This window comes from Sphaeramia orbicularis, chromosome 19 (assembly GCF_902148855.1).
Source record: "Sphaeramia orbicularis chromosome 19, fSphaOr1.1, whole genome shotgun sequence".
Lineage (NCBI taxonomy): Eukaryota > Metazoa > Chordata > Actinopteri > Kurtiformes > Apogonidae > Sphaeramia > Sphaeramia orbicularis.
The window spans coordinates 48,465,986-48,491,510 of NC_043975.1; the positions used below are offsets into that span (position 1 = coordinate 48,465,986).

At 38.3% G+C, this 25,525-nt stretch overlaps 1 protein-coding gene across 10 annotated transcripts in view; it reads left to right on the top strand.

The window, feature by feature from the left end:
* The window catches only part of mrtfab (myocardin related transcription factor Ab), a 73,814-nt gene that overhangs the window by 501 nt on the left and 47,788 nt on the right, over positions 1-25,525 (top strand). For 3 of the 10 annotated variants that reach the window (XM_030122588.1, XM_030122594.1, XM_030122595.1), the window contains exons 2-3: positions 314-375; positions 5,900-6,085. In XM_030122588.1, the coding sequence (XP_029978448.1) occupies positions 5,920-6,085 (166 nt within the window). In that variant the 5' untranslated portion in view covers positions 314-375; positions 5,900-5,919. The other 7 variants (XM_030122586.1, XM_030122589.1, XM_030122593.1 and 4 more) reach the window with 5 other exon arrangements.

Consider the following 25,525-nt stretch of genomic DNA (forward strand, 5'->3'; position numbering starts at 1 on the left):
AGACAAGCTAACAATAGCTTAGCATGTCTGTCTGTTTTGGACAGTGACAGCTGTAGGTTGGTGCCCCATGACATCTGTGGAAAGGCCTCCTGCAGCATGGATTTGTGAAGGCTCTACAAAGAGTTCTGGCGATTATTTTCCACCATTGTTTACTAGATAACATAGTTTTATTCGCACAGATTCCCTGTATTGCCCTTCCTTGAAATAATCCGTAGAGTAATGATTGTAATGATAGGAGTGCCGGTAAACATGCTAGCGTTACTTAGATTTATTCTGTGTCGAGCCTGAGCTTCCTTGTGATTTTCTTTTGCAGAACCATTCGAAGCCTTGTCCTGCTGAAATGGGAAAACGCCTCTCCAAGCTTTAGCAACACAGGTAAGGAGCTAGCTTGAAGAACTAATTCAGTCGTGTTGTTTCTAGTCCACATCCACGGAGAACCACATCATTTATATAGCTGCTTAGAAATGAAAAGCTGTGTTATTAGTGGAAGTGTTTCTGCTGTGTCTGGTGCTGGAGGGGGGCATGGTCGTCAGGAGGTGTGAGTGTGTGTGCTTTAGTGTTCACCTGTGTGATCGTGATCCGAATCTCATAAGAGGCTAGTGTGGGCGTGTAGAGAGGAATGCTGGAGTAGTGCAATACTTCACAGCAGAACAATACACTCTGCAGGTTTGAACAACAGCCTCCAGTTGGGAAAGAAAGTAAGGATGTAGAAACTGAAGACATTGCCGCAAGCATCTCTATGGAGTCTGGAGATTTTGTATCACCAGTCTACATTATTGTGCACAAGGCATGGATGTGTGTCATGTCTTTTTGTCAAAGAAGTAGGGTGAACATGCCACTACACACAGTTTTATAGTTAAATCTAAGTATTTTACACCTTTATTAGGCACACACTGTCTTTGATGCTTGCGTAGCAGTTAGAGATCAACCTGGGAGGAGGTTTGGTGCATTTGTAGCAGTTGAATTTGCCTGTCACAACTGCTGAACGTCAACATCAGTCATCCCAACTGAATTTAAAGAATCAGTGAGTGATCTTTTATATTTTTGGTGTCACTGGGCATAAAATACCTTTACCTGCCATAAATACCTTTACAGCACATTGTATATCAACTGGTCTGATCAACAACAAGACTAATACTCCTCTGCTGGACTCTTTTTACAGGCTATATTAAATCTTCACAGTGACATAAGACTTTGGCTGCAGTTGTTTTCTGAGAGGTTAGCAGGCTAAATATGTAATTGTCAGGTTTAGTTATGAATTGACACAAAGATTATTTAAGATCCAACTTCACTGCTCTGTGGCTTGTGAGCTAGAATACTTTGAATTTTATGGTTATTCTGATGTAGTTCAGCTCAATAGCAATCCACTTTCTTTAAAGTCAAAAAATCGACTATTGTTCTTCTTTCTATTACAGTCTATCAATATTGTATTGACCTTTAAATATCTGGTATTGGTCAACCTCTGTTTTATGTTTTTTGCTCTCTGAAGGGATTTTTGACTCTTTTCACTCAGCTTGTTTTGGTTGTTTACCTCTGCAACATCGTGAGATCATAATGCACATGTAAGCTCGTGCCTGTATGATTATTCCTGCTCCTATTTATAGATTAAACATGCCAGTAGACAGACTGAGCAGTAATAACAGGATTTCATGACATAATTGCTAGGATAATGATTTGTGTTACACTTTGGATGTGATGTGATTTGATTTGGTCTAATTCAGATGACATCCAGTGGGTGTAGGTGGTGTTACATTTGAAGCAAATGGCCCTAAAAGTTCCATTTTCCATGATCAAACTTGCATGTATCCCGAGGCCAGAGATGAAGCAAAACTTTAGTTTGTCATGTGGTTAGCGTGCTGTTTACCCAGACATATGTTTGTTTGCCGGCATTTGATGTGAGAGAGAAAAATGACATCTCAGACAACACTGTCTCATTGTTGTCAGGCCCGCTGCGCAGTAATGACAGAATCCCCATCAGAACCCCACGGTTAGAGAACACATATTTGCAGAGAGTGCAAAAGAGAGATCAACACACAACGCAGCAGCGGTTGTGCCTTTAGAAACAACCGTCAGGGATTTGCTGCCAAGTTGCTGGGCCTACAAAGAGCAGAGGGATGTTTCATATAACCAGTCATCGCAGGCTCTCTGTAGCAAATCACAGCAATGTTTTACACACTTTAAATAAATCTAACCCTGGTTGCAATGGAAACAGCCTTCTCTGACTAGTCTGGGGTTAGATAGGTTAATTAATTGTGTTTTACTTCTGGTTTAACCCTTAAAAGCCTAAAAACATCTACTGATCTAAAATGTTTAGTAACTGTTGAACCACTGATCCAAATCTGTAATAATTCAAGTAAAATGCAGGTTGTCATATTTTCAGCAGCATCAGATGTCTTTTTTTGGACATCTCCATAGGCCTTGTAGTGGAAAAGGAAACACTGTCGTCTTCTGAAACATTGGTTCAATGATAAAACCCATGTAATTTGATAAATGACAGCTTGTTTTTATGTAGGATTTGATGTTTTTTCTGAAAAAGTCTTTTTTTCTTGGGTGAAGCACAATATAAATGTAGCTAACTCATTTAAACTCATTTTTATGTCCATTAGGGAGGGACCAGTAGTTTTTTAGTGATCGATGTGCCTTTGCAACCAATATGTATTTACAGTACAAATAGACCTCACAGTTCATTAGGTCTGAGCCAGTGCAGTAGAAAGGTCCGGCATCCTCCACCGTTGTGGAATAGGGGTTAAAAGGATCTGGATTGTTTTGCAGTAGGTTTTGGGTGACGCTGAGTGCCGGATGCTCTGATAGTGCATTTGTAAGTCAGTTTCAGGAGAGAAGTTGTTTTGGTGGAAGATGTTCACATGAGGATGTACGTGGTACGGTGTCAAAATGACCAAATCACTATTAAAGAAAATGGTACATGAAGGCGTCTGTTGTGCCAAATTCTACTCCTTGCCAAAAACTGTTCCCCCTTCCCAAGACAGCCATGAAGAGGACAATGTGCACCAAATTCATGCCGTCACAATTTGCTGAGCAGTGCTCCCTGTTCAACCTGGCTCATTAATTTTGCTCCTTTCTGACTGTAATGTATGAAATTAATTGTGAATTATTCAACCTAACACCATCGTAGCTGTATTGCAATTAGGTCTAAGTAGCCTAATTAATAATATTGTAAGATATTTGCAGTTTTGTTTTTTTATCTGTTTAATATTAAAGAATGTGCAAACTGTAAGGTATATAAAACTTTTAAAAGTTAAATTTTAAATACACAGCGCACAAAATATATAACAATAAAAACAAATACTGCCGAAAACTACATCGCCCGCAGCTGGGGATGCTGTTTTTGGCAGAGAGCAGAAATCAGCACAACAGCGTCTGTCTCTGTCAAAATGTTTCATTCTCAGGGTGCAGTTGCAGCTCTGAGACTGTTCTTCAATAAGTATAATTTTTTAAAAATCATTTTCCATTACTGGTGATGTGTGTAAAGACATGCTGTAATGCTTTAATGTCCCACTATTACTCAGAATATGACAAATGGAGCATATTCCAACTAAGACACATAGGATATGCCAATATTTCTCTGGTTTTATAAGGATTCTTAACATGTATAGACAACATTCACAACATGCATCTCATTTGTAGGTTTATGGTCAGATGGAGTAGAGACAAAGATCCTCTCTGGTAGAGATGGATGATTCGAAGAAAAGGTCTGTGTTGCTGGTCAGATGGAGAAAAATGCACCAACTGTTAAACATTATGACCAAGGATAGCAACAGGTTTTTAGTTATGAGTGCCAGAATTTTGGTGTTTTTGGGAATTAAGGTAAAAAAATATATGAGGGGGCTTAAAAAACTTCATGGAAAAAGGAGAGTTGGGGAAAAATGGTTTGTTATGATGATTATTTTTCAACATATGTTCCATCTAGGTCAATACACTTTTGCAAATGTAGGTACCAGCCTCGAAGTGCATTTGTGTAAAACTGAGGGCCATGCCATTTAAACCATGTCAAAGCTATGTTCTTTTTTCAGGAACGTTTTGAAGGCCCCTGGTATTATTAGTATTTTGTGCATGTAAACATACTCACTAAGTCACCAGACAGACACATCTGCTTTGAAGCAAAATTTTACTCATTATTATGTTGTAAAATTGCTCACTTTATCAATATCGGACCAAATGAATACCAAGAAAAGGAAAAATATGAAAATCTGCTTGGAAAAATACGTACTTAATCTCTCTTCAAACCACCTGTTTTGCCCAAAGAGAGTTAAATTTAGATTAAGTTAATTTGTTTGTTTGCCAGTGCTTTGGTTTTGTCCTCCTTTATGTGCATGAAAAGTCTTTGGTTTTGACACCTCTTCACTGCGAGATGATAATTCACACTGGTCTTGTTTTTTTTTTTTTTAATTGTGAACATGCAAATTGCTGTTGCTAAATTCATCGCTGTAGCGGTCTGTAGTCCTCATTTCAACTTTCAACTTCACCTCATTCTTCCTCCATCGTAAATGTGGCTGTCAGCCATATAAAGAACAACACAGAGGAAGGCATGTACAAACAAGCTTTATCTGTGAAATACCCCCAGCTTGGTTTGAAGTTGTCAGCTGTAATGGAAAAGTACAGAGGCCTCTTAATAGCAAATGACAGAAAATCTCTGTTATGCCTGTCTAAAGTAGTGACCACAGCAACAGTTGTAAAAGTTCAAACATGCAAATTCTTCTCTAATGGCTGATTTAATCCCCCAGACTAGAGCTCTGAATTCTCCCTTTTTCTCAGTGTTTGTGTGACTGGGAGACAGCAGTGTTTCCAACTCCTCGGGGAGGAAGGTATCTATTGTCTGTCCTGAAACTCGCTAGAAGTTGCTGAATGATGTCATCACTTAATTTGCATAATTGTAAATGTTCATGTAATTGTAATGAATGATGTAGGACAGAGGAATAACACTGTGTTAGAGATAAAAAGTGAGAATAAAAACAACCTAAATATGTTTAGAACTACAAATGAAGTATACTTTGTCAGTTCCTGTTTGTTTGCTTTTTAATGTCCTAATTCCAACCGTCATCCTTTTTCGGGGTTTGGGGATCGGCTAAAGTGACCCAAAAGAGACACTCTGGACCACTTACTTAAGTTCTGTATTTATTTGTTTAGGTTTTAGCTTAATTTTTTTCCTCACAGTTTGGTTTGGTTTTTAACCTACGGGCCACTTAGAACACTACAACAGTCACAGTAAAACATGAACATTTTAAACCAAAACATTTGTAATTATTAGTCTACATTAACAATCTTAATGGACCAAAATGAGACAATAGAGAAAACTGTCAATGCCAATGGGACTGATTTATATTCAGTGATTTCTTTTAGACAAACAATGATACGTGTTTTAACGTCAGTCTCCAAAAGTCTCCAATAACACCAGAAAAAGCAGATTGATTTGTCACTAGGGTCTTTTTTGATAGAGTCTCTAGAGGGGTCTGAAAAATCACTAAATATACCAACAAAGTGTCTAAGTGTGAAACACTGACCTTTCCAGCTACAGACAGACCGTGGGTGTATATGACTGGGACACAGAACATCATCTGATGTCATTTAGAGGAAAAATGTGTGTGTTTTAGTGTTTGAGTCACTTTTGAAAAGTTGCTAAAATTTTCTAAACAAATTTTAAAAGTAGCTAAATTTGTTGTTGGGTCCCTTTTGGGGAAAAAGAAGTTGCTAGAGTAGTCTGAAAAGTTGATAAATCTTCTAAAAAAAAGTGCTAAGTTGGTGTCAATGGGAGACAGAAAGGCAGTGACATAAAAGACAGACGAAAAACCTAAGTACATGTGTAATCTACTTTGTGGTTTAGGTTATTGCTGATATTCTTGTGTCAAGATTGTAAACCTTCACTTTCTTATTTTGGCTGTAGATCTGTCTGTCACCCTGGCAATGCTACATCCACAGAAAGGGGAGGAGCTGGGTCCCAGCAGTATGGAAGTCACTGGGGCGCCAGGTTCGGCCCCGAGCCCGCAGAGCGAGGCGGTGACCAATGAGCTACAGGAGTTGTCGCTTCAGCCCGCCTCCAACCTGCTGCCTCTACAGGAGCGTAAGAACGGTAAGACGGCACAACACGCAAAAGCTATCGAATTCACACTTCAGTGCCTCAGTTTTGACTTGGTGTTATTGATGTTTTGATCACAGACATTTATTTATGTTATCATAATGTTTTATGCCAAGACACATCACATGTTGACTAGCGGTGTGAATTCACCAGCCTCACAAGTCACCTGTTCCATTTTCCGTCATCCTCAGTATTGTATACCACTGCATATTAGAGCTGCATGCTCATGTGGACAGTAGTGCAATAATATACTTCCTAATCAAGGAAAATGCACAGATTCTTGATTATTTTCGAGGTTGGCTTTATTTAAGTGAAAACAGTGGTCATAATGTTGTGTTTCTCACCATCATGCAAGGAAGTTGCACTGAAAACATGTGCACTGGTGCCTGAAATGAACATTTTGATAAAGGACAATGGAGGGAATAAGAAACAAATATACAATATCCTTTTTTTAAATACATTGACTGTGTGCATTTGAGCATACCACGTCCATGTCGACACCCACAGGCTTTACCAACAAAGCCTTGCAGATTTGATAGTTATGAGGTGCAGGTGAACAACTGGACAGAAGCAGTGTATCTGTAACTGACACAAAACACAGTAAACATTGTCAACAGACGGGTTTTATTCAATTATTACTACAGTTCAACATCACAGTGCATTACAGATTACATCACAAACATCCACTGCAATGCATCCCAGCGTCACTTTACATTTATATGTCATTTTGCATCTTCATCATACTGAACATTACAGTTTATTTTGCACCTTACAGTTTAATTATCCAGGTTTTTCATCTAGGTCTGTCTTTATATATCTAATGTATTCAATATCAATAAATTACACCTACCCACCTACCTTTCTTCCTTCAAAATGACATATTTCTACACTACTGACCACTTTCTTTCATACCCATCCACCAGACAACCCTTCACTTCACACTATTTAGAAAGTAGCATGTACCAACAAGTATCGTTCCATGAAAAAAAAACAACCCTGAATAGTTTGGCCTAAGATGTAACCTCTACTGTCCAGGTTTTAGAGAAATATTAGCAGAGCTTTTCTATTTGTTCAACTCAGGTGCTGCAAAGCTCAGGTGCTATGCCTAACTCTTCTAATGGTAGGAAAACCCTAATCATGTGTGTTCACCGTGTGATCATGTGCCTGGTCACAGAGCCAACCTCTCACCTGCAGCGCTCTCCTGTCACAGCTGTATATTGTGGTCAGAGGGGTGTGTTTTTATGTTCTACAGATGCAGGCGTGTGGTCTTGCATTCTGCAGTTTTCTGTTGTCCATCTGACTCTTCTGTCTCATCACAAGTTGGAGGAAAGAAGCTTGCAAGACACAGACCACACTTCGTTTCACACTCCTACCACCAGTGTAGTTTTGAACCTTCACAGAAAACACTCTTTGGTTGTGAGGATTATTTGCTTGTGTTTCCAGCTGAAGTGAATATTTTGGCGTAGAAATCCTTGTTTATTACAGAGGTGGCGCATCTCCAACATGAATTCCTCTAAGCTTAAAAAAAAGTCTCCACGAAGAACTTGTTACATAAGTTGAGTCTAAGTTGAAAATGGAAAAAAACACTTGTGCAATAAGCAGAAGTTAAATGTCTGTACATCTTGTTCATGTGTCAGTGGTGGGCTTACCCCAGCTGCAGTCAGTGCTTAAAGGCAGGGTAGATGGAGATGATAAGGTGAATCTGTTGTGTATGTGTGGTGTTATGTTGGTGGAGTACAGCGAAGCTGCTACGAAGCAGGCGGTGAAGACGCTGCTGTAGCTCCAGTAATTGGCTTGTCGGTGCTGACCTGCTGTTCCAGTAGATTAGGATGAGGGCCTCTGGCTGTACGCTGTCTGCACATTCACACTGCATGTCCTCTGTGTGGATTTAAGACACTCTGGGGGTCTTTTCTAGAATTAGTTTGAAGTGGAAATTGCTTGACTCAGAAGGATGTGGCTCTGGCTCTTACTAATAATGAGAGTGATTGGGCTCCAATTATATATTTGGTTTGTTTAATTTGATGTTGGCAAGTAAGTGAATCAAAGTATCTGAACTAAAGTCAGAAAATCTCAAAATCAGTTTTTTTATTGGACATATGAGTTGTGTTATATTTGTCGGTGACCAAAGGTTAAAATAAATCTGAAGCAGGCCTGGTCGATGTGGCCAAAAGATCATATGACAATCCTTTGAGCAAGGACATACGATCTGCATCATACTTTCCTCACCTCTTATAAAATGGGCAAGAATTTCAACCAAACTATAGCAAGTTTTCCTTTAGTTTTTTTCAGGTTATTGGAGGTTTAGATTGTGTTATGGCTTGTTGTTGTCATAATGTGTCAAGAAACTGCATTTTTACCCCATATTTGATCATCATTATAACAACATCGACAGTATCTAGATAAATAGATATTTCATTTACACACAGTTGCAGTGTTTCCATTAAGTCTAGAGACCGTGGCAGCCATTTTTTTCTGGGTTTTCTTATGAATCAAAGACATCTTTAACTGAATGTTCGTTTCTTTGACAGGAGCAAATCATCATGTTACACAAGCTCTGTAATCTAATATGGATTACCACCAAATGCTTGAGTGCAGAAGGATGCTAAAGTATGGCTTTAAATGATAGATGACTGAAATAGTTTAATCTGTAAATGAAATACAGTAATTACACTGAAAAAGAGGCCATTTAAAATAAACATTAGTGATTTGGCGGGCAGACTTTCATTTGAGAGGGCAGGGCGTTTGTCCTAGCCTGTTATATATTAGACATATGTATAATAAGTCTAATGCGATGGTGATGATTTTTTTGTATGAAATGTGTGGTGTGGCAGCAAGGATTTTGCCGTGGCGCTGTGCCAAAAAGCAAAGTTGTGGCACTGTGCCGTGGCAAAACCTTACCAGTGGAAAGACTGAGTTAGTTTTAGTGCAGGATAGCATGTTAACGGGATGGCTAGAGAATTGTGTGTGTTGACCACATGAGAAGCTGCAGAAACTGACAGCAAAGCACCGTCTGTCTGAGAGAAAACTGTAGGGCAATAATAGTTGTTTAAGGTGAGACACGGTAGGCCAAAACATCGATTTTTCGTGCAGTGGTCAATAATGAGATTTTGGGCCAGTTCACTCTTCAGTATGTGTTCTTTCAAGTTCCTATAAAGAAAATGCAATGCAATTTATGAGAGCTAGAGAAGCCCTTGTCTCACTGGAGAGCACGCTGAACAACTCTGCTTTTTGCACCACAGTCTGGTGCTCCTCAATTGGGACTACTAATTGATTTGAAACTCACATTTCTGTACAAATTTTGTTAAACTTTGTTTTATTTACTTTGTAAAACTTCACAAAGCTATTGATTTAAGTAAATTTGCAGTTAACTTTATAAGAGATGCTGCTGAACCTGGGAACTCCCCACACTTTTGTTTTTGTTTGAACTTAGAACAAAGTCGAGTGAGAGATAAAATGCCATTTCAGTTATATTGAAATTTTGGAAAACTTTATTTACTGTAGAAAACTTTTGGGAGCTATTTATTTGTCAAATTTTTCATGTAACTTTATAAGACATGCTCCTGAACCTGGTGGCTCCCTGCACTTTTTAATAGAATTTAAAAAAAAAGATGTTTATTGTCTAAGATAAGAAAAAAAAAAAAACCTTTAACATGTTGCAAATCTGACAAGCTGTTTAATAAACATGCTTAAAGGAATTTAAAGTTTAAATGAAGTTAAGTGTTGGAGTTTGTATTATTCAAAATTTTGACGCCTTTTACTGCAAATGAATATTGGCTCCAAATATCAGTTATCGGCCTCCTTGACTACTAATAATAGTATCAGTATCGGCCCTGAAAAAAGCATTTTGGTCTATCTCTAATTCTGAGCTACAGTAGAAATATGAAAATACAAAAATTCATTAAAAAAAAAAATTATACATTTTAATTATTCTACAGTCAGTCTCCTAAATCCCATTAAATCTTACATGTTACACACACAGTTTTAACATTTCTGCTATCAGGATAGATCCTGACATGTCAGAGCAATGGTCAGCTCACACATCTGTAGCCATATCAGAAGAGTCATTGTGACCATTGTTCGTAGCTGGGCGTTGGCCGCCCGGTTTCACTGGAGACTTAGTTAACTGACCTGAGGTTGATTTAATAAGAGAGGAAGGTAATACAAGGTTGGCACAGTTAGAAGTGTAAATGATTTACTGTCTTCAAAGGGTAAACAATAGTTATAGTGCACAAAAACTCTTTGTATTAAAAACTGGATGGATAAACAAATGAAAGCACAATACTCCATCTATGCACAGAGAGGTTGCATAAGGAAGCTAAACATTGTGTAGCTATATCATTTAAGAACATTTCAGATTGGCCCTGTGACAAGTAGTCACCATGCTTTCCTCATGTAGACACAAAGAGACACACACAGCCTCAAGCCACCACTCCCAAATGTGTTGTTAACCTGTTCCTTCCACTTCTTTCTGCTAGTTTGAAGCAGACATGATGATGCAGGCAGTCACTCCTGCACTTAATCTAGTATGTAGATGCTTTTAGACACACTGGAGAGATGCATCGCTGGCAGTGAAACTGCATGCATGCCCTCATAGTACATCTTATCAAAGTTTAACATCTGCCACTGGGTTATGCAATGGATTTATTGCACAAGGTTATTTCCTCTGCAATAGAGGAGTGCAGGAAGATTCATTGTTAAACGTGTGTGTGTGTGTGTGTGTGTGTGTGTGTGTGTGTGTGTGTGTGTGTGTGTTTGTGTGTGCAGGACACTGACATGTTTTTTCAGGATGGGGATTAGAGACAGATGCCAGGGTCCAGCAGAGTGTTGTGTTAAAGTGGCGGCTTTGACACAGGATTTGAAGCCTCAAAATCAACTCTTATATATTACCTGCAGGGTATTTTCTCTGTTTCTAGGGGGCTTAGGCACAGCTGGAGTCATATGGTTTGTTTGTGTCTGAACTAAAAACTGTGCATTGCCAATATCTTACCGTTACAGAGTTCACACAGTTTCAAAAAACATGTAAAAGTCATTAAATTAAGTAAAATCTTTTTGGAGAAGGCAGGGATGCAAACTCCACCCCTTGTCTTTTAGTGAGGTCTGTCATTTTGACATCAAAATAGGGCATAAAAACCATGCATTTTTGCATTATATTAGATAATAATAATAATAATAATAATAATAACAATAATGACTAAATTACAGTAACATTCTTGTGCTTAAAGGCTGTGAATGGTCATGGAAATCATATTATCAGTCTGTGAAATGTCATAAACTTTTAAAATTTTGTTTGTTTGTTTGTATTCTTTACTAAGAGTTAAATTGCTTAAGAGACACAACAAAATGAGTTGATGTGATGCAAATGTAACAACACCATGTAGTATATTGATGATTAATTAGGAATGAATTGATTAGTAATTAATTTTGCACATTTTAATTATTACTTGGGTTAATGATATAAAAGACATGACAAGTGGAGGCAGATGAGAGATGCAACGTGATAAAAGCATACAAAATAAAAAATAGGACCAATGGCCCTGTAGCTTACCGGCCAAATTAAAAGCTTTGGGAAATGTATCCAGATGCCATTTATTATCACGCAGTTCTGTGTATTTATTCTATTACAGAAATAGCCCATGTTTTGGTCATATTTCAATCAGATCTGTAAAAAATTCAAATTCCAACTTGATATCATTGATACTTACTGATTTATTGGATCAATCCACTTCCTATCTCTTATAATGGGAAAATTTTTCAAAGTCACACCAAATCCAGAATCAGATCCAGATGGAAATAATTTCAGTCCCTTGTGTTGACATCATTGTACAGAAGCTGTATACCAAGTTTGAAGTCAATCAGAACTGGAGTTTCGGAGAAAAAGATGATTGAAATGTTTTCCCCATAAGAGCCCATGTTAAATTTTCCGTAAGTTCCCGGATCCAGAAGAAGATCCTGATCAGCATGTGGACATTATGTTTTGGTCATCTCCCCATCAGGGCTGGACTGTAGAAATTTACACTTGATATCATTTATATTTACTGAGTTATTGTATCCATCCACTTCCTATTGCTTATAATGGGGAAATTTTTCAAAGTCGCACCAAATCCAGAATCAGATCCAGATCCAAATAATGTCACTAACCTTTGTTGACATCATCATAAAGAAGCTGTATACCAAGTTTGAAGTCAATCGGAACTGTAGTTTCGGAGAAGAAGACAATTGAAATTTTTGTAACGGATGATGGACGACGACGACAGATGATGCCGCCGGACGCCGCATGACGACAATAGCTTATGGCCTGTCGGCCGGTAAGCTAAAAAGAGCTCTTTCTGGGTTGACAGAATGTATCCTTTCACATTGCACTACACATTAGCAAGAATAAAAACATAACAGACATGCTCAGTGATGAAGGAACCACAGTATCATCAACCCTTTCACATACTATAAAAATAGTAACTAAGTAAAATTGTTTAAATCATAGTAAAGGGATCTCAACTGCCATTAAGCAGCAAAAGGCAGTTTTCCACCTTCTCCCTGGGCTGTGGACAAAGTATAACCTAAATGTTAATAGCTATAGGGCCTGTCATCAGAGTCGCCAACTTGTGTTTTCTGCAGCAAACAAAAGTGGTCATGCTCAGATAACGTGATTGAGATCTTTGAAACCTTGAAGGTGGAAAAGCTGGTTTGAGTGTGGGCAGTAACAGCAGCTCTAGAAGAAAGAGGAAAGGGAAGAGAAGAGAGGAGGGGGAGGTCATGTCTGAAATGGCAGTATTGCGTAACTTGAGTGAGGGAACAGAGGGAAAGCGAGGAAAAATGGAAAGCAGAAACAGACTGGGTGTGTTACTTGAGGAGTTGGGGCTTTGTAGGTTTTTGGACGTGTTTTATTTTTACCTCTAAGTGGACTTGCAGAGGAGAAGACACACGTTTTTATGTCTTTAAAAGTCTCAAAAAAAGGTTAATGGGAGCAGGCAGGAAAGGAGTAAAAGGTGTAACCATAAAGAGACTGGAACCTTTGGGTGGACCTTGTTGTTATCCAAGGAGCACTAAGGGACAGACTGAGACCTATACACGCCCTCTCTACCGGGGCGTGCATGCACTTGTAGACAATCCAGAGGAAGGGAATGTGAGGTGCATTACAACCCTTGGAGTAGCAGCCGCCGGTGAGAACCAGGAAAAAGGTGTTTAATGTGGCTTTTCTGTCACTGGACTTCTCTTCAGCCTTCTACCTCTGCTGTGTTTTTTTTATCCTCGCACTGTTTAGTCTGCTTGTGCGGGGAGTATGAATCGCTAATCTTTCTGGGAGCTTCCCTACAGCATGGTGCAGTGGGATATGACTATCCAGTCAGGTAAAGTCTAGCTCAGTGTGCTGTCTTCTGCTTTGCAGGTGTTGTTGGTGTATGAAAAACTCTGAAGTTGAACCTCAGAGTTGAACAGAGTTTGGTTGCTTACAGGTGTGGTGTGAACACTTGCACCTATCATTAAATGTTAACTGTTTTGACTCTGCATGTGTTTGCTCCCCATTCATTGCTGCAAAAATGGAACAACTCTCAGCATGTCTGTAGACAGCATTCTGTTCAGTCAAACCTGCTCAAAGTTAGCATTAAACTTTAAAGGCAGGTCTGAAGAACTGTCAGTCCCAAACCAAGACATTAGGTAAAGATGCAGATTGTCAGTTTCTTTGTGGTTTATGCAAATGTTGTTTTCAGAATTTGACCTCAGATGATCCAAGGAACAAAAGCAACATGTGGGTGTGCAGTGCATCTCTTTTGTTTGGGACTCTCCCAAGTTAAACTGGCCAGATGAGGGTGCTGAACAAAAACTATAGTTTAATGAAAGGGCCACTTCTCAGAGATTGACAGGCGCTCCTCACTGAAAGCAGCTGTCAGCCGTCCAGCCCAGACTACGCTGCTCTGCTCTGAACGCTGACTGCAGGCCAGGCGCCAGGATCCACACTGGAGCTGAGCTGGACCGAAGAGGGGGCTAGCCCCGGTGGGGAGGAAAATACAGCCCAGCCTCGATGGTAGACTCTGGAATCAGAAGAAAGTAGGTTAGAAGCATCACAGACTCCGCTCCAGATTTCAGTAGAATTGACCCAGTCATTTCAGTCAGAACAGTTTGTTCCAGACCATGTCATAGACTGTGTCTACTGCTGCAGAGACCGGATACAGGATAATACAGCCAGACAGAGCAGTCAGTGTGCAGTGATTTGGATGCATGTGGCAGTGGAGTCTTAAGGCTTTGGATCAATTCAACTGATTCCCCTTATTAATGCACCTACAACCACTTAAGAGCTGCAGCTCAACTGAAACTCAGAGCCAGGGGAAAAGCAAGTATGACCAGGTTCTAGACTCTGGCTAAAATGTAGCAGTTCGGTTGTAGAGCAGCAACGATTATTTGAATAATCCATCAGTTAAGTTTCACAGAGAAAAATCTGAGTATTTTGATGTCATGTTCATAATTTTGATTATTTTCTGTTTTGTTTATTCTTCTGACAGTAAACTGAATATCTGTCTGTCTTGAACCAACCCAAATGTTTGAAAACATCATCTTTGGCTTTGGGAAATGCAGATTGACATTTTTCTTTATTCTCTGAACTTACAAATTGTTAATAATTTGCACTTTTTACATTAGTTTGAGTTTGTTTGCTTGTGTCAGGGGAAAAACATTTCAGTATTCAGTGCATTTTCCTTCTTAACCAAGCAAATTGCAGTACTTTCCATGTACTGGCTATTCACCAAATCACAGCTGTACCTGCAGCCCTAGCTGTTCATGAGCGTCAGTGAGGTCTGGTCTTTGGCCAGTTTCACCATCAAGATGTATAAACAGAGAAATACAGATCATGTCCCTGTTTCTCCTCACCCTCACATAACGACAATAGCCGACAGAACTGATGTTATGTCATCAGAGCTACTGCAGGTTCCAGTCAACAGGAGCAAGAAATGATCAATTTGCTGTCGGGACTCAAACGTATCATTTAATCGGATGGTTGCCTTGTGGTCGTGCAGTATTTAAGATGTAGAGGCTAGTTATGTAGCGTGGCCGATGCTAGCAGAGCCCAGCAGTGATTGAGGGAGGCTGACGGTGCAGTTATGTAACAGATTGGGAGGCTGCCAGCAGCAGAGGCCCCACAGCCCTCTGTCAGGCTGAGAGTAGGAGGGGAGAGGAGAGGACAGGGAGCAGAATGAGATGGAGAGATGATAAATGGCAAGACAGACGAGGAATGAGTACACAGAAAAGACCAGAAGAAGGAAAGTAAAACACCAGAGAAAACTGATGAGTGAAGTAAGGCCGCTTAAAGAACTTCAGAAAGGAAGGCGTTTCTCATTTAATTTAACCCAAACACAACAGCAGAAAACACTAAGCAGCTGCATGTCCTGGCCTCCTTCAGGGCATTAGGTAACAACCACCAGATAAAGCATATAGGCTGACATAGGACTGGGCCATACAACAAGAAGGATCAGTATTATAATCATTTTATGTCACCAATCATCTACAGTTTTCTTTTATTTAAACTACAAGCAAAACCCCTTTGAAAACGTCTGAATGTTTTGTTGGGCCTAGATTTCTGAATTGTGCAGCTATTTGTGTGTGTTTGACATGTGGCCATGTAATTAATGTTTTAGTCTTGTCCCATCTTTTGTGTCAGTTTAGATACGTTGGGTCTTCTATGTTAATTTACTTACGTTGCATGTTTTACATTGTTTTAGTGTTACATCTTTTTTGTTGTTTTTAGCTTTCTGCCTTATTTGTGCCATTTTAATCTTGTGCCTTCTGTCATTTTTGTCTTGTGTCTTTTTAAGTTATTTTGTTTTTTGTATATTTTACTAATTTTAATCTTCTTGTGTCCTCTGTGTCGTTTTAGTCTTGTGTTTTTTTCTGCATCTTTTAAGCGGCTTTTACACAGTGTCTTTTACATCATTATAGTATTGTTGCATCTGCTTATGTTGTTTTAGTCTTATTTCTTCTACACTATTGGTTTTGTTGTATCCGTATTACAATTTATACCACCTAGTCTTGTTACATCCTCTACATTAGTACAAGACCATCTTGCTTCTTTAACATTCATTCAGGACCAACAGTCAACCTGAAATCTAGAAACAGGAAAAAAAGTAATGAAGGAATTAATGACTTCATCATTACCGTAATACCTTCGACCATACTGCCTAACCTTAAGCTGAAGTACAAAATACACGTTAAATTCATATCTCACTCGAATTGTAATAAGAACAGAACATTTTTGACCTGTGGGAGGATTTATATGTTTCTTCAAAAGAGATGGATAAATGGATGTGCGTTATTATTCAAACCACAGCACGAATCCAAACCGGCTGAATCTAAACAACTCTAATGTCACCAAATGTTGTAATCTTTGGTGAATGTAAACAGCTTTCAGTGTAATAAACATACGGCCAGAAACATATTTATGCAACCGAGGCAAGTTTAGTGAGAGGCTTAAATGTTAAATGTGTCCAGCAACACACCACGCACACACCCACAGACGATGCATCACTCAGCAGCACACACAAACACACACACACACACACACACGGACACGAATGGACACACAAAATTACACACTTCACATCTCCCATCACTGTTGGGACCTGGACAAGCGCTCACAGGCTTTGGTAGTCTTCCATTTTCACACTGGGCCCTGACAGCACGGTATTTCTACAAGCACTAACACCACAGCTTTTGATTTGCGATCCTGTAAATTCCTGTTAGATAATGAGGAGTAAGGACATGCTGCAAAGAGACACACTCAGATCTGTAGCCTTAAGCTAGAGAAAAGAGCTTCATCAGCCGAACGCACACACACATACGCACAGTCCTGGATGTTCTCGTAGCTACGCGACCAGGTGTCTGCACACCCACAGGTACAAGCCCACTCATGTAGCAGAGTGATCTTTAAACACAGTCACACACCTCTCTAATAACCACACCTGGGAAGTAACATAGTTAGTACAAATACTTCAGTTCCATTGGCAGAGTTTTCAAGTGTCTATGCACCAATACACATCACTGCTCCTCCTTATATTTTGACAACAGGCTCTAGTTTTGATGCAAATCACTTTATCAGTCAGTTTTATTTTGCCAGGGTTTCTGCAGGTCATTAAAAGGCATTAAAAGTCTTTAAATAGATTTTGACATTAAAAAGCATTAAATTCAAAGTTCAGAGGCATTAAAACATTAAATACACTTGATGGAAAAAAAGCATTGTTATTCACAATTTATTTTGATAGTATAAACATTTAATCATTTTGATCGGCAGTATAGTGTGATGATTGACAGGCCAAACCCTTTAATTGGCTATTGCTTATGGCCAATACATGAAGTCGTAACACCGGATGCTTGGAATGCAGTGTGACGTGAGTGTGCTCATGCTGTGGCGAAAGAGCGGAGGGAATGTTAGCAAACGTTGGAAAAATGGGCAAATGCAAGTTTCAGCAGAAGTGGTTGGAGTAGGAACTATTCAGAACCTGGTTAAAACCTGTCGACAGTAAACTGACATAAAACTACATATAAAACTGTATCTGCAGTTGGACATGGGCATTAAATTTTTTTAAAGTGTCATTAAAAAGGGCATTAAAAACCATTAAATTAGATATGCTGATACCTGCAGAAACCCTGTTTGCATCACTACATACCTTCCTTATGGAAAGATCATTTTCCTCCTTAATGAATGGGACAATATCATGTAGAAATACAATCCCTTAGTGCAGGGCTGTCAAACTCATTTTAGTTCAGGGGCCACATTCAGCCCAATATGATCTCAAATGGACCAGACCACTCAAATAATAACCTATAAATAATGGTGAAAAAAGTTACAAAATTAAATTAAAAGCTAAAATAAATTACATTATGAAAATGTTTACATCTACAAACTGTCCTTTAAAAATATGAATAACATGAACAACCATGAACAACCTGAAATTTCTTAAGAAAAACAAGTGCAATTTTAATATTATGCCTCAGTTTAGCTTTGACATATATACATTAAAACTTACAGATCACTGTGGATCTACAAATACACAAAACATTTAGTAACTAAATTGCACTTGTTCAAGTTGTTCGTATTTGTTCAGGTTATTCACATTTTTTGTGAAAGGATAGTTTTTAAGTGCCAATATTTTCATGTAATTTTACTTTTTTACATTAAAACAAAGAGAAATTTTGGAGTTGTCATTATTTATAGGTTATTATGAAAGTATTTTCCTGGTCTGATCCAGTTGACATTGAATTGGTCTGTATGTGGAATCTGATCTAAAATGATTTTGACATCCTTGACTGTTAATATCTGTGTAATTTTTTGCCTGTTTAGGCGCTTGGGCTATATGTTTGACACCCCTGATTTAGTGTGTCCTTCTGTGAATGTAATGCATGACAAACTTGCTATACAAGGCTAAAACAACCTCTGACCTGACATTAGAGTGTATAAATTCAAGTGCTGAAAATGACACAGTAAGACAAGATGCAAATGACAAACAGCAAATATAGAGCATAACAAAACCAAAACATGCATGTAGCTTCTGATTTTGCAATGTAATACTTATTTTTATTCATTTATTTTATTTGTTATTATTTTACTGCGTTTGATATATCAAGCTAGATTTCATAAAGTAAATGGACAAGAAAAAAGACAGGAATGTGGAGAAAAGGCTCATCAAAGTGAACTTAATGTTCCATGTTTTTTGTTCACATATATTAGCATATTTTTTTTTAATTGCGTGTCTGCATCTCTGAGGTTTGACTTGGAAGGCAATCAGCTGTTGGACATACAGTTTTCTCAGCACTTTTAAGTTTGAGACTTGGTAGGCTGTTAGAACTGAGAAGCTGCTGATACTAGGACAGTGGATGCATCATTAAATTTAGAATTCTTGTTATTGTGGCCAGAGCACGAAGGATCAGTGGAACGCTCTCTTATATTTGCATTATTATTAATGTCAGATCAATCATATTTTGGAATGGCTGAAGACACATGCAGTGTACCAAAACTTTTCACATACATCAGACATGGTGAAAATGTTTTATTATGGAGGGGAATTTGAATAGTTAGAGACATCAGACTCTGGTAGGCTTGTGCCGAGACAGCTTGTAGAAATGCCCTGATAAATACTTGCTTTTTACTTCAATACATACAGTCCATTTCTGAGCCTGTACACTGTTACTACAGTAAAGAAGTTGGTACCTTTAATTTTAGGGCAAAGTCAAGGGAAGGTTAACATCTGGTCAAAAAATAAATAAATTACAATAATCTACACCAAACTTATATTTATGGATAAGTAATTATATTTTCAGGAAAATGTATTTTGAAGTGAGAAAAAAATTGTGAAAAAAAATTTGAGGAGTTTTATGAGTGTGAATATTTGGAAAGTGACAAAGTTTTCTGTTGTCATTCTGGGTGAATTTATAAACTTTCATAAATAAACTAAATTTATTCCAAATACATTGATATTTGACTATTATATTATTTATGTCATATTCTAAACACACAGTGTTTCAGATTAACAAATGCATATATCTATGCAAAATACATTGGAATATAATGTTAATATTATTTGTATGTTGTAAATATTGTTTTAAAAAAGTATATGATATTGATTATCGAAATAAAAAATGTTTAATTTGATATTTACTTTTGTTGTCCATCCATGACGCTGGCATTTTTCAAAACTCATGCGATTTAGGTATTATCTTTTTCTTTTTTCTTTTTTTCCTCTAGCCAATTATTAGGTTGTAAAATAGAGGGTTTAAGGTATACACTGAATACATTTTAGGATGAAAATCTCATAGGAACTTCACTTTGGAGAACTTAAAAAATAGACGTTAATTTTTTGTCCATCCGTGATGCAATAGTTTTTCATATTTTTCATTTAAAAATATGTGAAACTAAATTTTGCCCTTTGAGTATGTTTAAGATGGCATTTAGACCTTTACAATTATGTGTAATATTTGTCTTAAACTTGTCTGGTTCAAAAGTTATGAATCAAAAAGTAGTGGGCTGTCCATCCGTGACACCCTTGACCTCATCCTTTACCCTAAAGCATCTATTCTTCTGTTAGACTAAAGAATGAGTGTGCGTTTGTCAGTTCTGCAAATAACCTGCTTGTGCCCCCCACACTACACTTGTATTCACGAACATGAATCTAAAACATATTGGGTAGCCTCATGAGCTCTTTCATAACAGCACGTTTGTTACGGTACACGTGGTTCAGACAACAGTACTGCACACTCACATATGCACATTTATAATCAGTTTTGTGGGCAGCAAATGAAACAAAATTAATGCAGCATTTTCAGTGTGCTGCAACCAAAATCTCCTCAAAGATATTGGTGTACTGTTAGCAAACAGCGAGCAGTCTGTAATTGTGTTATAAAGCAGCATGAATCACAGTGTGTTTGTTCAAAGGAGAGCCGTGTAAAAGCAGTAATATTACTTAAATTACTCTTTAAAGCAACCAGATGATTGTAAAAGCAATGTACCCACCATTATCCAATTGACACTCCTCCTCTTTAATCTGTATGAGTGATGGTTTAAGGAGATTGACAGTGGCACATTTGAAGCTATGTGGACAAACACATGTTCAGACCTGCTTTACTCAAACACAGACACACAAAGACATGTATCCTCTGGTTGGTTTACTTTGTTCCTTGTCAACTTGCTGTGTGTCTGAATAATAGAACAGCCATTAGCCCGTGACTCACCTACTAACAACAAGTCTGCCACACTTGACATTAGCTCATGAATCTAACCGAGGTCACCATTGGCTGACGGGGACACGCGGATACCGAGTTACATGCAGATCCAGTGTCGATCCAGTTTTGCAGAGTCTTAAAAGTGCAAGCAAGGGTGAGAGCAAGTTGTTCTCACACACAAAGCAGGAAACTTTGTTGAAGCAGCAGATAACATCAGCAGTGTCACCAGACTCCAGAGATTCCAGTCCTGTCACACCAGTTTGCCACTTTCTCCCTCTCTATCTCATTCATGGCCGTGCATGATCACCGCTGAACTCATTATACAGAACAGCCTGAGCCATTTGTGCTCAGATTGGAACACTCATGGTCAGCGGGGACTCAGGGTCACTCTATCCTTCTTTGTTTCCACATTCACTTAGTTTTTATGAGCTTTTTGGTGGTTCTTTTATTTGTGACAGCAGTTTATCATCCACATGTAGCCAAAAGCAAAAGACTTGCCTGTCCTCTGGCAGAAAACCAGACTCATTGTCACATGGCATGACATGAGTCTTCCTTGAACAGATTAATAGCTGTGTTTACATCAATAGTATTTTGAGATTTGCTGTTTACACAGATCCTAAATAAAGTGATCTGATAAGATGACCCATTGCATTTGCATTCATTTTTTTTGACATATGCAAAGTAGTTCTACCGTGAAGTGTCTGATTTGCTAGTTCTGTTTGCTTGTTTCTATTCCCCTTGGACACTTGTCATGTCACCTAACGTTATCACCAGGTGATGAAGAAAGAATGTATTCCAACCAGAAACAGTCATGGTACTGACAGTTTTTCCACCATCTCTTTGCCTTTTTTTCCTTTTTCCATGCCTTTCATACTGTGAATAAAAGCACCAATCAATCGTGTGCAACAATGCAGAACATCTTGATGAAAACCACATGGCCAATATTTAACTAATTTGCTCGATTAGCTGTTCGCTGCATTGTCCCATATTTAACGATAAGTGTGAGAACATGTCTGTCTGTCTCATCTAAAACACACCCATTTTAGATGGAAAACACCATTAGAACACTCTACCTTTCCGTTTCTCAGACCAATGTCTCCCAAAGCTTGTAATGTCACCCACTGAAGGGAAAATACAGTGTAGATTATTTGCTCTCAACCACTTGGTGGAAATACACAAAAATTGCAGTTTTGTTTTCGCAACTTTTCAAGTTTGCTTCAAATTCACCTGACATTTTATGGAAACACAGTTACCATGAAAACGAGGCTGTGAGGAGCAGATCTAGGCAACTTCACAATCACCACCCAACACCAAATTAATGTAATATCAAAGCAGAGACCAGCAAAATTAACTAGACCAGATCCATTGGCTGTAGTTGGTCACCAGTGGACTTCTTTGGCAGGTTTTGTTTTTAAGCTTTTTGGATGTTGGATGTAAACTTCTCTTTGGGGAGTCGTCCACAAACTATGAGAAAACTGGGTTACTGTAGTTGCTAATATTTTAATATTTTATGAAGTACCAATGGTTTCCACCTCCTCTCTTAACCTGATTCAGAATTCCTTCCACTTCCTTTTGATTAAGTTGTTTACATGAGACATTTTGATTCCATCTTAGCCATTGTTCTGATTGAAAATATAAAGTTAAGCTCCGTTACACAGATATAAAAGTGTATGTGCAGCACCTGGAAAATGGTGTTATATACTCGTTTTATTTTGACAATGAAATTTTGTTCCATGTAGGGCTGGGCGATAAAATGACAACGATATATATTGCGATATAACTTTTCCTTGATGAAACATGCTCGATACAATTTCAATAGAATTCAATTGTCCATGTTTTGACAGACATAAGAACAGCCAATCATAATTTAGTGCTGCATGGAACCAATCATGCTAGAGCCATGTCAAGTTATGCCTGCACTGTGTGTGCCAACCTAAGAGCAGCCGCAGCACACACACTGATGTTTAGGCTGCAGTGGGAGGTAATGAGTGTTCCTTTGGGAGAAAATTTGACCAAGAACTCAGGTAACCGGGTTACTGAAAAGTAGGGTGCGAACCATTTCGGTTTGGGGCCTTCAGTACAATGTGGAGGTGTACCGAACGCATACATGTAGCCTATGTGAAGAATGCAAACACCCGCCTTTCCCTAAGTTTCACTTTCAGTTTCATGCCAGTCATGGCAGTTACGGAACACACCTCCATGTATATACCCTGGGTGTTTTTTGGTGAAGATGGTCTGTTTTGTTTGTGTTCTCTTTTAAAACTTGAAAGCTTTTGCCTGCTAGTCAGACTTTTAGTTTAGTTTTAAATATATGGACCAGTTTTATTTCTCTGACACAGTTGTATAATGTTCTTCAGCACATCTGTCATGTTCAACCTCTGACAGAAAATAAATCATATTTGAATCAAAAATAACATTCTGATATCTTCACAACTAACTTATGAGTAACAGAAAATTTAAGCTTGACAAAAATAGTGATTTGATTTATATTGTGACACATATTGTTATCGTCCGATATGGAAAATAATTATCGTGATATGATTGTTTTCCATATCGCTCAGGTCTAGTTCCACGTATCACCCTCTCACTTTAACACTCAGATTAAATAGAAACCAGTGTCCCCATTAGAGGTCAACATCTAGTAAAAGCCCTGTCATTTTGTTTTCTTTTTTTTTTTTAACTCATATCTTTATTGAAGTTTTAACACATTACATATCTTTTCTGACATAAATTGGTAACATTATGTGGGTCTCCCCTGAGGTCATTTTGTTTTCTGAAGCAAAGGAACAGTGTGGCTTTTATTAGATGTTATATACAGTAACAGAAAGAGGAGAGGAGTGGAGAGAGGGACCTGAAGAGGAGAGAAACCAGGACCAGAATATACAAATCCTCTTTGTTGGTTACTCATGAGCTGTGATCCTGGTCTTCTAATCTTTCTAAATGTCCACATTATTTTCCTTTTTTCTGCCTCAGCGTCATTTGTGGCCAGTCTACCCAGAGTCTGTTTTACTGCAGGAATTTAAGCCGGCCGTAAAAAGAACAGAAAGCACCATTTCCTCTAGAAGTAGGGCACAAGGTTAGGGGGTTCGTTAAAATAATTTTCAGATGTTCGGGTTATGTAACAAAGTCTGTTCCGAAAACAGGGAACACCCCACTCTGCTCTTTTTTTTTTCCCTCTTCTCTGAAAATCTCATCTTCCAAGCATTACTGCATGTCTCCACCACCCCTTCCTTCAAGGCTCCTTGAAGATTCATGTTACCAGATGCTAACAGCTGCCATCTGGCCTATGCTTCAGTTTTTCATTCATTATTTGTATGTTTATAGATAATGTTTTTCTTTATTTATGTATGTATTTGAAGACCTCAGCTGGATGACTTATTTATTGACAAGATCTGACAGGGTCAAGGAGGCTTTCAGCAGCAATTCCTATGCTTCTCCACAGTATCCTTTAACCTTATAGAAGGGACTTTTAAAGAGTTTCCTGCTACTTTGCACAGTGCCCATTTGTTATTTCCCTGCAACCAAATTTACCCGCACCCATAGTGTTGTATATCTGCTTGTTCACACATGCTGAATACACAGATTGTATAGCAGGGATATCCTACTTCTTTACACAGTGTCCAGTGTTGCAAAATAAAAAGGAATCCAGGAGCCAGTTAATAAAGAATATTCAGCAGATAAAAATTAACATTAAAAGTACAGTTTTTATTATTTTGTGACATCTAGTGGTGAAGTTGTAAATTACTACCAACTCAACACCCCCAACAAACACTCTCCTACAGTGGCCACTGAAAAACACAAAAAAAAAATCTTCCTTGTTTATTGCATTTTAATAGAATATTAATTTTGATTCACACTCAAACATTGTGTCTCAAACCAAGTGGTATGTACATTACAGCCAAAAGCAGTGTACTGTTAAGTGCATAGATGTCAAGTTAAAACACTAAAAACTTGATGTGGAATGCTGGACACTTTTCACCTTAAACGAACATCTCGGTGAAGTAGTAGAGAGGAGTGATTAGAAATGGCAGTGCAAAAAATAAAGGTTACAATATGATCCAATGTTTATGAATTTTGTCTTATGTTTTTCTGTTTTCTGATCATAACTTGCTTTTATATGAATGAAGCTTTTGCTATAAGCTAATCCATTGTTTTGTGTTACATTGAAGTGATTCCAGCGGGAAACAAAATGTCCAAGAGCTTAACAGGTTAAGAAAATTGTTAATGTAAATGGGAATTCAAGTTAGTGAATAATGTGACATGGCCATAAAAAAGTCATACACTCCAACATTTTTAACTGGACCTCTTTTAGCTTTGATTCCACCATCCGTTTACTGTGGAATCAATTCAATAAGATACAGTATCACAACATTTATTTCCATTTTTTAGACCCATAATGTTACTAACCCTAGATGTGACCAACTGAATCAATCACAGATCATAACCGTGCCCCCACAGACTTGTACTGTAGGCACTAGGCATGATGGGTAATCATTTCATTCCCCCCTCTTCTCACCCTGATGCACCCATCACTCTGGAACAGGGTCAGTCTGGGCTCATCAGATCACATGACCTTTTTCTTTTGAAACACAGTCCAGGCTTTATGGTGTCTATCAAACTGATGGTTTTTTAAGAAATTACAAGCTACTCAGGGTTGAAATTGTTGCACCTGAAACATCCCATTTCAGTTTTTGGCTCCCCCTAAGTCCCTCTAAATCTGATACACTGCATCTTTAAAAG